The following is a 12,873-nucleotide window of genomic DNA, read 5'->3' as shown; positions in this document are numbered from 1 at the left end:
ATACGGAAAGGAAGTTTATATATAAATATTATTCTAAATATAATTATAAATGTAATGTAAGGTAACTATGTAGGTAACCATTGTTGTTTATTTGTTGATAAAGAGATGACGTTTCCAAGGTAACATAACAATGAAGTTACACTTTTTCGTAACACATATTTGCCGAATGACACTGACCCTAAAATATATACGTATTTACGTCAAAATACGTGCACTGTGAATATTCTGGTTCTGCAATTTCCGGCAGCTGGCTGAAGACATGGAACACGTTCAGTCCCGTGCTTTCAGTCAGGGCAAGGAGATGACAGGGAGACTCTGGACCGCCGAGAGTTCAAAGAGCAGGTGCGTGTTGTTCCTGGCAGCAACGATCAGCGTCAGTTCTGTTACGCTTTGAGTTCGGAGCGGTCGAAAGCCAATGACGACAGTAACAAAGACCAGACACGAGCCTCGGCGCTGATCCAGCGGTCGGCATCAAACGCCAGTCGACGCTGTAAACACTCTCTGCTGCTGTGTCACGTGGGCGTCTGAGGGCAACACCTGGACCTCGGAGGAAGGTCGTACCACGAGGATGGAGAAAGTTGCACAGCGTCAGATACCGTTCCGCTGAATGTGAGATAAAAGGCGAAACATTCTTGACTACTTCATCAGTGACGAGACTTGAAAGCAGTCACCGCTTTTTTAAGCCTGTCTGCCGTGAACGTACGGACTTCAGATATGACGTGACAGCTTCCCAAGTACGCGGATAAGCACACGGACAGAGTTAGCAGCGTCTCCATCAACTGCAAACGTCACGAGGTACATATAACAGTGAACCGTATACGAGGTGCGATCGGAAGGTTTCCAGACTGCGCGTATAAAAACCCGTACACTTATCTCAGGTATTAAATTCATCCATCACCCTCGAAGTAGTTCCCCTGGGAGTGAACACAACGATCCCAGCGCCGCTGCCAACCCTGGAAGCATCCCTGGAAATCTTTCTTTGTCAGCCTGTCAAGCACCATCTGCGATTCTGCCTGAATCTCTTCTATCGTCTCAAATCTCCTTCCCTTTAGCTGAATTTTCATCTTTGGGAAGAGGAAGAAGTTACACGGAGCTTAGAAAGGAAGTTGGGGTCGGTTCTTGCAAGATCTTTGAGCTCCTGACAAACGAGAAGTCAAGTCGATTCTGCTTCTGGTCCTCAGACAGGAGCCTTGGCGTCGCATGTGGAGTTCTTCCTTTAGAATCAGCTGACAGGTCCCATAGCCTATCCCAACAATGTCGCACAAGTCGTTGATGGTACGACGTCGATCTTCGTAACATTTTCGGGCGTTGTGCTCGAAGATGGTCGTCCAGAACGCTCGTCATCATCGACAGAGGTTCGGCCGGCCATTTTTAAACCGTGAATGCCACACAAAAGTTTGCGGACTCCCCAAATGCTTGCTTTAGCATTTCATACTTTTCCGTAGCCGTTTTGGCGAGTCTTTGACAAGAGATTCAGGCAGAATCGCAGATGGTGCTTGACAGGCTGTCAAAGAAAGATTTCCAGGGATGCTTCCAGGCTTGGCAGCGGCGCTGGGATCGTTGTGTTCACTCCCAGGGGAACTACTTCGAGTGTGACGGATGAATTTAATACCCGAGATAAGTGTACGGGTTTTTATACGCGCAGTCTGGAAACTTTCCGATCGCACCTCGTACATTCACCGGGCCCAGCGCATTTCAGAACAAAGCGTTGACGAGAAACGGAGTTCAGGTTCAAAAGCCCACACGACCTTTGGTTACGTACAAAACTATTTCAGAGTGAAATTCAAACAACGCGAAACTTTGCTGACGTTGTTTTAGGGTTTGGCGACCACACGTCTGACGTCTGACGTGCTAATGGAGCTGTCCGTCAGCTGTTGGCACAGAACATACCCTGGTCTACTTTTACGCGATTATTTTAGGTTTGAAGCAAAGAGAGCGAACGCCATGCCCGTTTATGTCTTCCGAGGGGCCAGAGACAGAGAGACGACGCGCCCCACAGAACACGGAGGACCCACAGTTCAGTGACCAACGCGTGGTCTTCATTAACGACACGAAACAATGCAACAGACGGTATCTCCTAGGATACGACGTTTCGGTCACACTCTGGATAGTATATTTCTCTGGGCTGCGACGAAAAACAAAGATACGTCAGTTGGTCGTCCTTGGGTCACGTCAACTGTTCGACGTTTCGTCAGCACTTGCACTGCAAAGTTGTTTTATGCCAAGAAAGAAAGAAATCATCAGTAAGGGGAAAAAAGGTGAGGAACTGTCACAGAATTCTGGAAATCATCACAGATAGAAAATAGAAGCAGAATCCTGAACGACGTTGCGGCACCAGTCTCTAAACTTTAGAGACTGGTGCCGCAACGTCGTAACTCGAGAGTCTAAAGCCTGCCCAAGTTTAACTCGTCACAGACATTCGAGTTACTTGGCTGTCACAGTATAATCAGATACCGACGTTTCGGAGCAAACTAATGCCTCCTTCTTTAGGAAAATTTAAATCGTCGGGGATCGGGCTCATGCGCTCAGGAAGACGAGGCTTCGGTCGGACTCACCGTCTGCGATGGCCGGCGGCGACACGGGAGTCCCGCCGTTGCTCTCCGGGCTGGCGCGGGTGGTGCAGAACCTCCGGGCGCATCGCGACCAGCTGCCCTGCAACAGAACGAGACAGCGAACAGTGTCACGGGCGACTGCTAGTGGCGCACGCCGCCGTCAAGCTGTGTGACAGTTACCTGAAATCAGAAGACACGCTGTCGTCAGTACCTTTAGCTCCAGGACGGAACTAACTGGATACAGCAAGATCAGTGACAGGAATTTCGGCAACGACTTAATATACAAACCTGTGTGTTAACGGCATTTTAACAAACTCGCCCGGGTTCTAAACTCCGCAATCCTACATGAAGTACACATACGAGGTGCGATCGGAAAGTTTCCAGACTGCGTATAAAAACCCGTACACTTATCTCAGGTATTAAATTCATCCATCACCCTCAAAGTAGTTCCCCTGGGAGTGAACACAACGATCCCAGCGCCGCTGCCAAGCCTGGAAGCATCCCTGGAAATCTTTCTTTGTCAGCCTCTCAAGCACCATCTGCGATTCTGCCTGAATCTCTTCTATCGTCTCAAATCTCCTTCCCTTTAGCTGAATTTTCATCTTTGGGAAGAGGAAGAAGTCACACGGAGCTTAGAAAGGAAGTTGGGGTCGGTTCTTGCAAGATCTTTGAGCTCCTGACAAACGAGAAGTCAAGTCGATTCTGCTTCTGGTCCTCAGACAGGAGCCTTGGCGTCGCATGTGGAGTTCTTCCTTTAGAATCAGCTGACAGGTCCCATAGCCTATCCCAACAATGTCGCACAAGTCGTTGATGGTACGACGTCGATCTTCGTAACATTTTCGGGCGTTGTGCTCGAAGATGGTCGTCCAGAACGCTCGTCATCATCGACAGAGGTTCGGCCATTTTTAAACCGTGAATGCCACACAAAAGTTTGCGGACTCCCCAAATGCTTGCTTTAGCATTTCATAGGTTTCCGTAGCCGTTTTGGCGAGTCTTTGGCAAAATTTGATGCACACGCCATTCCGAAATCGCAGGAGGGTCGGTGTAATGCACTACCAAAACGACCGTAACTAAGAAACAAATGCTAATTCGATGATGCCGGCTGGCACACTAATTCACTATCAATGTAGGCCGCACCCCCTAAAGGCAGAAGCTCGTACTACATCCGGTTCGCCCTCTATTGACACAGTCTGGAAATTTTCCGATCGCACCTCGTACAACGTGTCTATTACCGGAACTGTATAGGCAACAAGTGATAAACTGTTTTCATATTTACGAACTACAACTGCCAGTAACTCGTTAGTCTTTCACGAGAGCCACTCGCACGGGTCGATTTATAGCCTACACTTCCAGTGTTCGCTCGGAGCAGCTGCACCACTAACACGCACGACGATCCCCAGCTCAGTTCAGCGTAAACGGGGCGAGGTACAGAATTACTTCTGAGGAAGGATTTTCGGTTCTCACGGAGGCGAGCCCGAAGATCGCCATCTTCTGGGTTGGAGCGCCGTGCAGTCTGGTAGAATAATAAATTCTTCTCGGGCTACCAGCCGTGTAAGGTGGCTGAAAGGTGGTAGAAGTTTACAGACGTTTCACAGGTCCTTGCTGCCTCCATAATCAGGATTCATTTCCCTAATTATCAAGCCAGAAATTACGTCTGAGACAATGGTAAACATCTATCAGAGTACAAGGCTATACAACCCAGAAGACAGCCATCTTATAATTATGATATTTAAACTGGTTTTCCTCAGTTCCTGAACGTCGCATGCTGTAAAGGAGAAATGCCATAAATAAACAGAGTAAGGATTGGATTCAGCTGGATTAGTCTATACGGAAGTGTTCATCAACTTTTACTCGCCCGTTGTACACCCCCAATTTGTCAAAGACACGTGACGACACACACCAAAATGTCGCTCGTAAATATGCATCCGCGTATAACTGAACCGAAATTGTCCTGTAAGAACACAGGGACCAAAGATTCAGCGAAGTTACACGGGCTAATTTAACGTCATGAACCCATAAGACATATAAAATCGCCGTGCAGTTTCAGAACGCGACTTAATTAAATAACACGCAGATACTCAGAAGGTTTATTCCGCCATACCGACAACCCACACCCACGATCTTCGGCGTTCTACACGCGAAGCTTCTGATACACCTCCGAAGTCTTTTTCCAAGTCCCAGTTTGTGGTAATTGGCGTTCTTCGCGATAGCCACAGCAAACGAGGCGCGTTGAACCCGCCACGCGCCGATAACACGTGGCCTCCTGCCCTTCGCGTTGCTATGGCCACTGCAGTGCTCCCCCCCCCCCCCCTAGCCCCTCGGAGTATAACAGCTCCAACGGCTTTTAAACGTAACAGCGACGAAATTTATATTACGCGTACAAACCATCACGTAAATTATTGTCCTTACAAGCCTGGATTCTTGTCCATAACGAAGTACCACACGGAGGAATACAGTAAGACACTTGCAATTAAGACATGGAATCTTCCCGAAGTTTCGGCGCCCCTCATCGGTCGTTAATAAAAACGGGCAGCTGGGTACGTCTCCGAAACAATGGAAATAATTTCCTTCCCCGTAAAACCATCTGGGATACTGGGAACGACCCGTTCTTCAAGTGCCTGAGCACTGCGGGTCCCACGGTGGTCTAGCGGTTAGAACGCTGGCCTTGTAATCCTGGGGTCTCGGGTTCGATTCCCGGCGGTGCCCGAATTTATAACTTGTGTTGGGCGAGGCCGTGGTCTAGGCAACACGGAGTTTTCCTCCGTGGCATCCTAACAATTACTCCATTCACACACAGAAGAAGGCAATGGCAAACCGCTTCTGGATCATCTGCCAAGAACGTATATGAACAGGTCCCAGTCCGAGAAAAGGATGGAAGGATCCTGTTCATATGGACCTGTCGTCAGACAGAACACTAAATAATAATAAGATGAGGTGGTCTAGCGGTTAGAACGCTGGCCTTGTAATCCTGGGGTCTCGGGTTCCATTCCCGGCGGTGCCCGAATTTATAACTTGTGTTGGGCGAGGCCGTGGTCTAGGCAACACGGAGTTTTCCTCCGTGGCATCCCAACAATTACTCCATTCACACACAGAAGAAGGCAATGGCAAACCGCTTCTGGATCATCTGCCAAGAACGTATATGAACAGGTCCCAGTCCGAGAAAAGGATGGAAGGATCCTGTTCATATGGACCTGTCGTCAGACAGAACACTAAATAATAATAAGATGAGGTGGTCTAGCGGTTAGAACGCTGGCCTTGTAATCCTGGGGTCTCGGGTTCCATTCCCGGCGGTGCCCGAATTTATAACTTGTGTTGGGCGAGGCCGTGGTCTAGGCAACACGGAGTTTTCCTCCGTGGCATCCCAACAATTACTCCATTCACACACAGAAGAAGGCAATGGCAAACCGCTTCTGGATCATCTGCCAAGAACGTATATGAACAGGTCCCAGTCCGAGAAAAGGATGGAAGGATCCTGTTCATATGGACCTGTCGTCAGACAGAACACTAAATAATAATAAGATGAGGTGGTCTAGCGGTTAGAACGCTGGCCTTGTAATCCTGGGGTCTCGGGTTCGATTCCCGGCGGTGCCCGAATTTATAACTTGTGTTAAGCAAGGCCGTGGTCTAGCCACAAGGAGTTTTCCTCCGTGGCATCCCAACAATTACTACATTCACACACAGAAGAAGGCAATGGCAAACCACTTCTGGATCATCTGCCAAGAACGTATATGAACAGGTCCCAGTCCGAGAAAAGGATGGAAGGATCCTGTTCATATGGACCTGTCGTCAGACAGAACACTAAATAATAATAAGATGAGGTGGTCTAGCAATTAGAACGCTGGCCTTGTAATCCTGGGGTCTCGGGTTCCATTCCCGGCGGTGCCCGAATTTATAACTAGTGTTGGGCAAGGCCGTGGTCTAGGCAACACGGAGTTTTCCTCCGTGGCATCCCAACAATTACTCCATTCACACACAGAAGAAGGCAACGGCAAACCACTTCTGGATCATCTGCCAAGAACGTATATGAACAGGTCCCAGTCCGAGAAAAGGATGGAAGGATCCTGTTCATATGGACCTGTCGTCACACAGAACACTAAATAATAATAAGATGAGGTGGTCTAGCGGTTAGAACGCTGGCCTTGTAATCCTGGGGTCTCGGGTTCGATTCCCGGAGGTGCCCGAATTTATAACTTGTGTTGGGCAAGGCCGTGGTCTAGGCAACACGGAGTTTTCCTCCGTGGCATCCCAACAATTACTACATTCACACACAGAAGAAGGCAATGGCAAACCACTTCTGGATCATCTGCCAAGAACGTATATGAACAGGTCCCAGTCCGAGAAAAGGATGGAAGGATCCTGTTCATATGGACCTGTCGGCAGACAGAACACTAAATAATAATAAGATGAGGTGGTCTAGCGGTTAGAACGCTGGCCTTGTAACCCTGGGGTCTCGGGTTCCATTCCCGGCGGTGCCCGAATTTATAACTTGTGTTGGGCAAGGCCGTGGTCTAGGCAACACGGAGTTTTCTTCCGTGGCATCCCAACAATTACTCCATTCACACACAGACGAAGGCAATGGCAAACCACTTCTGGATCATCTGCCAAGAACGTATATGAACAGGTCCCAGTCCGAGAAAAGGATGGAAGGATCCTGTTCATATGGACCTGTCGTCAGACAGAACACTAAATAATAATAAGATGAGGTGGTCTAGCGGTTAGAACGCTGGCCTTGTAATCCTGGGGTCTCGGGTTCCATTCCCGGCGGTGCCCGAATTTATAACTTGTGTTGGGCAAGGCCGTGGTCTAGGCAACACGGAGTTTTCTTCCGTGGCATCCCAACAATTACTCCATTCACACACAGACGAAGGCAATGGCAAACCACTTCTGGATCATCTGCCAAGAACGTATATGAACAGGTCCCAGTCCGAGAAAAGGATGGAAGGATCCTGTTCATATGGACCTGTCGTCAGACAGAACACTAAATAATAATAAGATGAGGTGGTCTAGCGGTTAGAACGCTGGCCTTGTAATCCTGGGGTCTCGGGTTCGATTCCCGGAGGTGCCCGAATTTATAACTTGTGTTGGGCAAGGCCGTGGTCTAGGCAACACGGAGTTTTCCTCCGTGGCATCCCAACAATTACTACATTCACACACAGACGAAGGCAATGGCAAACCACTTCTGGATCATCTGCCAAGAACGTATATGAACAGGTCCCAGTCCGAGAAAAGGTTGGAAGGATCCTGTTCATATGGACCTGTCGGCAGACAGAACACTAAATAATAATAAGATGAGGTGGTCTAGCGGTTAGAACGCTGGCCTTGTAATCCTGGGGTCTCGGGTTCGATTCCCGGAGGTGCCCGAATTTATAACTTGTGTTGGGCAAGGCCGTGGTCTAGGCAACACGGAGTTTTCCTCCGTGGCATCCCAACAATTACTCCATTCACACACAGAAGAAGGCAATGGCAAACCACTTCTGGATCATCTGCCAAGAACGTATATGAACAGGTCCCAGTCCGAGAAAAGGATGGAAGGATCCTGTTCATATGGACCTGTCGGCAGACAGAACACTAAATAATAAATAAATAGACATTCGGTAGGACTCCTTGGACGAGGGATCGGCCCGTCGCAAGGCCTCTACCTCACATCGCAGAAAAACGCGGACAGACATCCATGGCTTGAGTGGGATTCGAACCCAGGGACCAAGCGGCACAAGGCCCACGCCTCAGACCGCGCGGCCACCGCGGACCCCCTTAAAACCATCGGATCTTAAAAATGTAATTTATCTGCACGTGCCATAGAGATCTAACATTCTCTACGTCCGCATAAGGACACTCCATCAGTGTGGACACCCCCCTTTACCCTTCAGTCGGTTCGATGCGGTGTCCCCGAACACTTTGGTAGTGTCAGTGAAACGTCCAGGGCCGAGGGACGAGGTCAAACCACGGCTGCAATCAATACACGACAACTCCCGATTCTAAGCGTTTATCCGAACACGAAATTTCGCATCTGAAACGCGTGTTAAACACCTCGCACAGGACGTGGATGCCACTGGCTACCCTCATTCCACTTCCGGAAGTAACGATACTTGGATCTACGCCTACTCCCCACATACGTTTATACGTGGCGTAGTGCTTACAACCATAACAAAATTCAAAGCGCCGTGCTCCGCGGCAACTTCTCCTACATTACTGTCCTGCGTGCGGTCTAATCACTGACGTGCAGGCGAAGTCACATCAGACTACGAACTGTGCAAAGGCTGCGTACGGACATGCAGAAAACATTACACCACAATGGCTCTCTGCACTAAGAGTAAAGCTGTCCCGCTACACGCCATGTAGTCTCAGAGGTCATTGCTGCCTCCATCATCAGGGCGATAAGTATCAACAACCCAGAAGACAGCCATCAATGACGTAATGCTGTTTAGTGAAACAACATACGAAACACATAAATACCATCATGGACGAGGACACTTCTGTCGACGTCCGCGGCGAGAATTCCTCCTTCCGGGTTATCCGAAGGAAAAACTTATTTAAAGAAGTCTCAATAATGCGACTGTTAAAATGTGCTGTGAAGTTGCGGAGGATGTTTGCCGTCGAGTAATCACGACCGTAGGCGTTCGCGTTTCGAAAATTACAGGACAGAACGGTGGTCATATTGAACGTAACCCAAAAAGGACAAATCTCCTTGAATTGTTATGTTGATATATACGAGGTGAGATCGGAAAGTTTCAAGACTGTGTCAATAGAGGGCGAACCGGATGTAGTACGAGCTAGGGGGTGCGGCCTACATTCATAGTGAATCAGTGTGCCAGCCGGCATCATCGAATTAGCATTTGTTTCTTAGTTACGGGCGTTTTGGTAGTGCATTACACCGACCCTCCTGCGATTTCGGAATGGCGTGTGCATCAAATTTTGCCAAAGACTCGCCAAAACGGCTACGGAAACCTATGAAATGCTAAAGCAAGCATTTGGGGAGTCCGCAAACTTTTGTGTGGCATTCACGTTTTAAAAATGGCCGGCCGAACCTGTGTCGATGATGACGAGCGTTCTGGACGACCATCTTCGAGCACAACGCCCGAAAATGTTACGAAGAACGACGTCGTACCATCAACGACTTGTGCGACATTGTTGGGATAGGCTATGGGACCTGTCAGCTGATTTATTCTAAAGGAAGAACTCCACATGCGACGCATCCTGTCTGAGGACCAGAAGCAGAATCGACTTGACTTCTCGTTTGTCAGGAGCTCAAAGATCTTGCAAGAGCCGACCCCAACTTCCTTTCTAAGCTCCGTGTGACTTCTTCCTCTTCCCAAAGATGAGAATTCAGCTAAAGGGAAGGAGATTTGAGACGATAGAAGAGATTCAGGCAGAATCGCAGATGGTGCTTGACAGGCTGACAAAGAAAGATTTCCAGGGATGCTTCCAGACTTGGCAGCGGCGCTGGGATCGTTGTGTTCACTCCCAGGGGAACTACTTCGAGGGTGATGGATGAATTTAATACCTGAGATAAGTGTACGGGTTTTTATACGCGCAGTCTTGAAACTTTCCGATCGCACCTCGTACACATGCACCATAAAATAAATATTAAAGATTTTATTTAAACTTAGAATCGCGTATAATTCTGTACGCCACCCTGTATCAGGGAACACAGCGTCTAACTATAAGCGGGGAACCGGTCGTGGCTTATTTTAAAGCTACGTCATCACTTGCCGGGAGGGACTGAAGAAAATGAAGAGTAAGTAAAAGTCTGTGTTTGTAGGACGAAACTTCAGCGAGGAGTCGTTCGAGAAAGTTCTGAAGAGAATATTCGTCTGTAAGAAAGGTCGTGGCCTATTTCACGCTAATACTGCAGAATTCACTTGAGTGTAGTTCAAGGGTCTACCACGCAGGAGTGACCTGCAGGTGGACAGACAGCGAGGCCAGGTTCTGTGACAACATGCGGCAAGAGGAGACTTGAATTACAATATTACTTATCGATTATCGATACTGCACCGTCTTAATGGACGTCTGTCGTGTCCATCACACTAGAAAGCAAACTGTCGGTACTCGAGGCAAACGGTCTTAAGTAAACAAAGCGCCTAGCCACCCACCAAAAAGCTAGCTGAGGGCGGAGTCCTTTGTCAGGTAACGCAATTCCTGCCTACGAAAAGCGTTGCTGGAATTGGCAAACAAACCGGAAATTTACTTACACTAACGAAGGTTCTGTCGTGGCGAGAGCCTCGACCATTCAAACTGGGGTCTGTCGCTGCTGATGGGAGGTTATCCCGTCAGGCAACTTGTCCAAAAGAATTTGGTTCGTTCTCTGAGGTTTGAACCCAGAGAGGGAGGGGCCGCTTCAGCTGACGGCCTCTGCGGCTTGGGGAGGGGGGGGGAGGCCACTTGAGCCGAAGGCCTCCATGATTTGGGGGTGGCGGGCCTTGCCCCTATTAAATTATACCCTGGCATTCGCATTACAACTGAGGAAAAGCACGGAAAACCTCAGTCAGCGTAGCCGAGTGGTCAGACCACTCGTTGTGCCGACTTGGCCGTCTTCTGGGGACAGCCTCGGCTGGGCTGCTGAACATCAGTCCCCCTCGGTTGCCCTTGGGCGACCTCTGTCAGCCTCCCGAGTTGCCGGACTAAGGGGTTCCCAACACCAGCAAACCTCGAGTCAAATCTCTCAGTCAGTGCTCTGATGTTGTCGGCAAAGAAAGGGACCCCCAGATCCTCATGTATTTGCCTGTTACTAACATACCAGGGCGCATTAGTAACAATGCGAAGACACTTGGATTGCAGAACTTGCAGCTTCCGGACGTGGCTGCGGGCAGCTGACGTCCAGATGATGGCACGGATGAGCTGCTTATAGAGCAGCACACCGTTCCTGATGGACAGGCCACTTCTCCTATTGATGAGCGGGCCTACCACGCCTTCTTTCCCACCTGGTTGACGTGCGCCGACCAGGTAAGCCCGGCGTCAAGGGTGACCCCCAGACCCATTGTATCGGCTGTCCGAGAAACTGCACTGCTCTGGGCTGTTGGATGTCGCCTTAACGAACAGAACCGCGGTGCTCTCCGAGACGTTGATAGCAATCCTCCAGGCCCTGAGCCAGAGCTCAAGTCAACCGAGGTAAGTCTCCAGATACCCGACGAGAAGCGTTGGACTAAGGGACGTGGCTACGAGAGCCGTGTCGTCCGCGTACCGCGCTAACTCGACGTGACTCCGCTGTGCAGTCGACAGAGCCAAAGAGAAGAGAAGAGCAGAGGTTAATAGTGGCTAAGCTAGTCAAGACATCGTTCAAAAGTTCCCAGATAACGAGGTAAAGGGACCGAGCCCTTAAGAGACCATTCTGCTTGGCCTAGGACTCGTGAACCTTAAAGAATTCGCGTTCCGTAAAAACAATTCTTACGTCAGATCACTGAACAAATATTTAGTTCTTAAAACGCAGTGAGTGCTCGTGAGGTAAGGGAGACTGGGCCCTTGTAAGCAGGTGCGAGTATTTTTAAACATCGCTGACAAATCTAATGAACGCAGGATAACAAGAGTGCAGGCAGCTGGAAGTATCTGACCGTCGCGAAGTTATTACGCGTCTCTGGGTTTACGATGGCTACGCTTTGTTCCGCGGTTTATTACCAGACCAATGACAGCCCGTGGAAGATCCTGGGATAACAACCGACGGTTGGCCATAAACAGGTACAACCCATACGCGCCCATCGATAAATATAAAGGAATTTGCCTCAAACATCGCCCTGATGATGGAGGCAGCGAGGACCTCTGAAACGTCGGTAAACTTCTATCAGACTACACGGCGGTTCAACCCAGAAGGCAGCCATCTTCTGTCCTTAAAATGTCACACTCATCGCCATGATGATGGAGGCAGCAAGGACCTCTGAAACGTCGGTAAACTTCTATCACACTACACGGCGGTTAAACCCAGAAGACAGCCATCTTCTGTCCTTAAAATGTCACACTCATCGCCATGATGATGGAGGTAGCAAGGACCTCCGAAACGTCGGTAAACTTCTGTCAGACTACACGCCGGTTCAACCCAGAAGACAGCCATCTTCTGTCCTTAAAATGTCACACTCATCGCCATGATGATGGAGGTAGCAAGGACCTCCGAAACGTCGGTAAACTTCTGTCAGACTACACGCCGGTTCAACCCAGAAGACAGCCATCTTCTGTCCTTAAAATGTCACACTCATCGCCCTGATGATGGAGGCAGCAAGGACCTCCGAAACGTCGGTAAACTTCTATCAGACCACACGGCGGTTCAACCCAGAAGACAGAAATCTTGAAAGACAAAAAACTTCGGCAAACGCCGATTCTGGGGCGGAAATAAGCC

The 12,873-nt window shown here is 49.2% G+C and overlaps 1 protein-coding gene across 1 annotated transcript in view; it reads right to left on the bottom strand.

Moving 5' to 3' along the window:
• MCU (mitochondrial calcium uniporter) overlaps positions 1-12,873 on the bottom strand; it is a 77,911-nt gene that overhangs the window by 32,297 nt on the left and 32,741 nt on the right. Inside the window, exon 2 of the mRNA XM_022081671.2 lies at positions 2,556-2,652. Within this exon, the coding sequence (XP_021937363.2) occupies positions 2,556-2,652 (97 nt within the window). The remainder of the gene's footprint in view (positions 1-2,555; positions 2,653-12,873) is intronic.

Source organism: Zootermopsis nevadensis, unplaced genomic scaffold (genome assembly GCF_977971745.1).
Source record: "Zootermopsis nevadensis isolate Lab colony 2312 unplaced genomic scaffold, Znev_1.0 Znev_ptg000057l, whole genome shotgun sequence".
Lineage (NCBI taxonomy): Eukaryota > Metazoa > Arthropoda > Insecta > Blattodea > Termopsidae > Zootermopsis > Zootermopsis nevadensis.
Note: the sequence above shows the minus strand (reverse complement) of the source record. Positions and strands in the feature narration are given on the sequence as shown.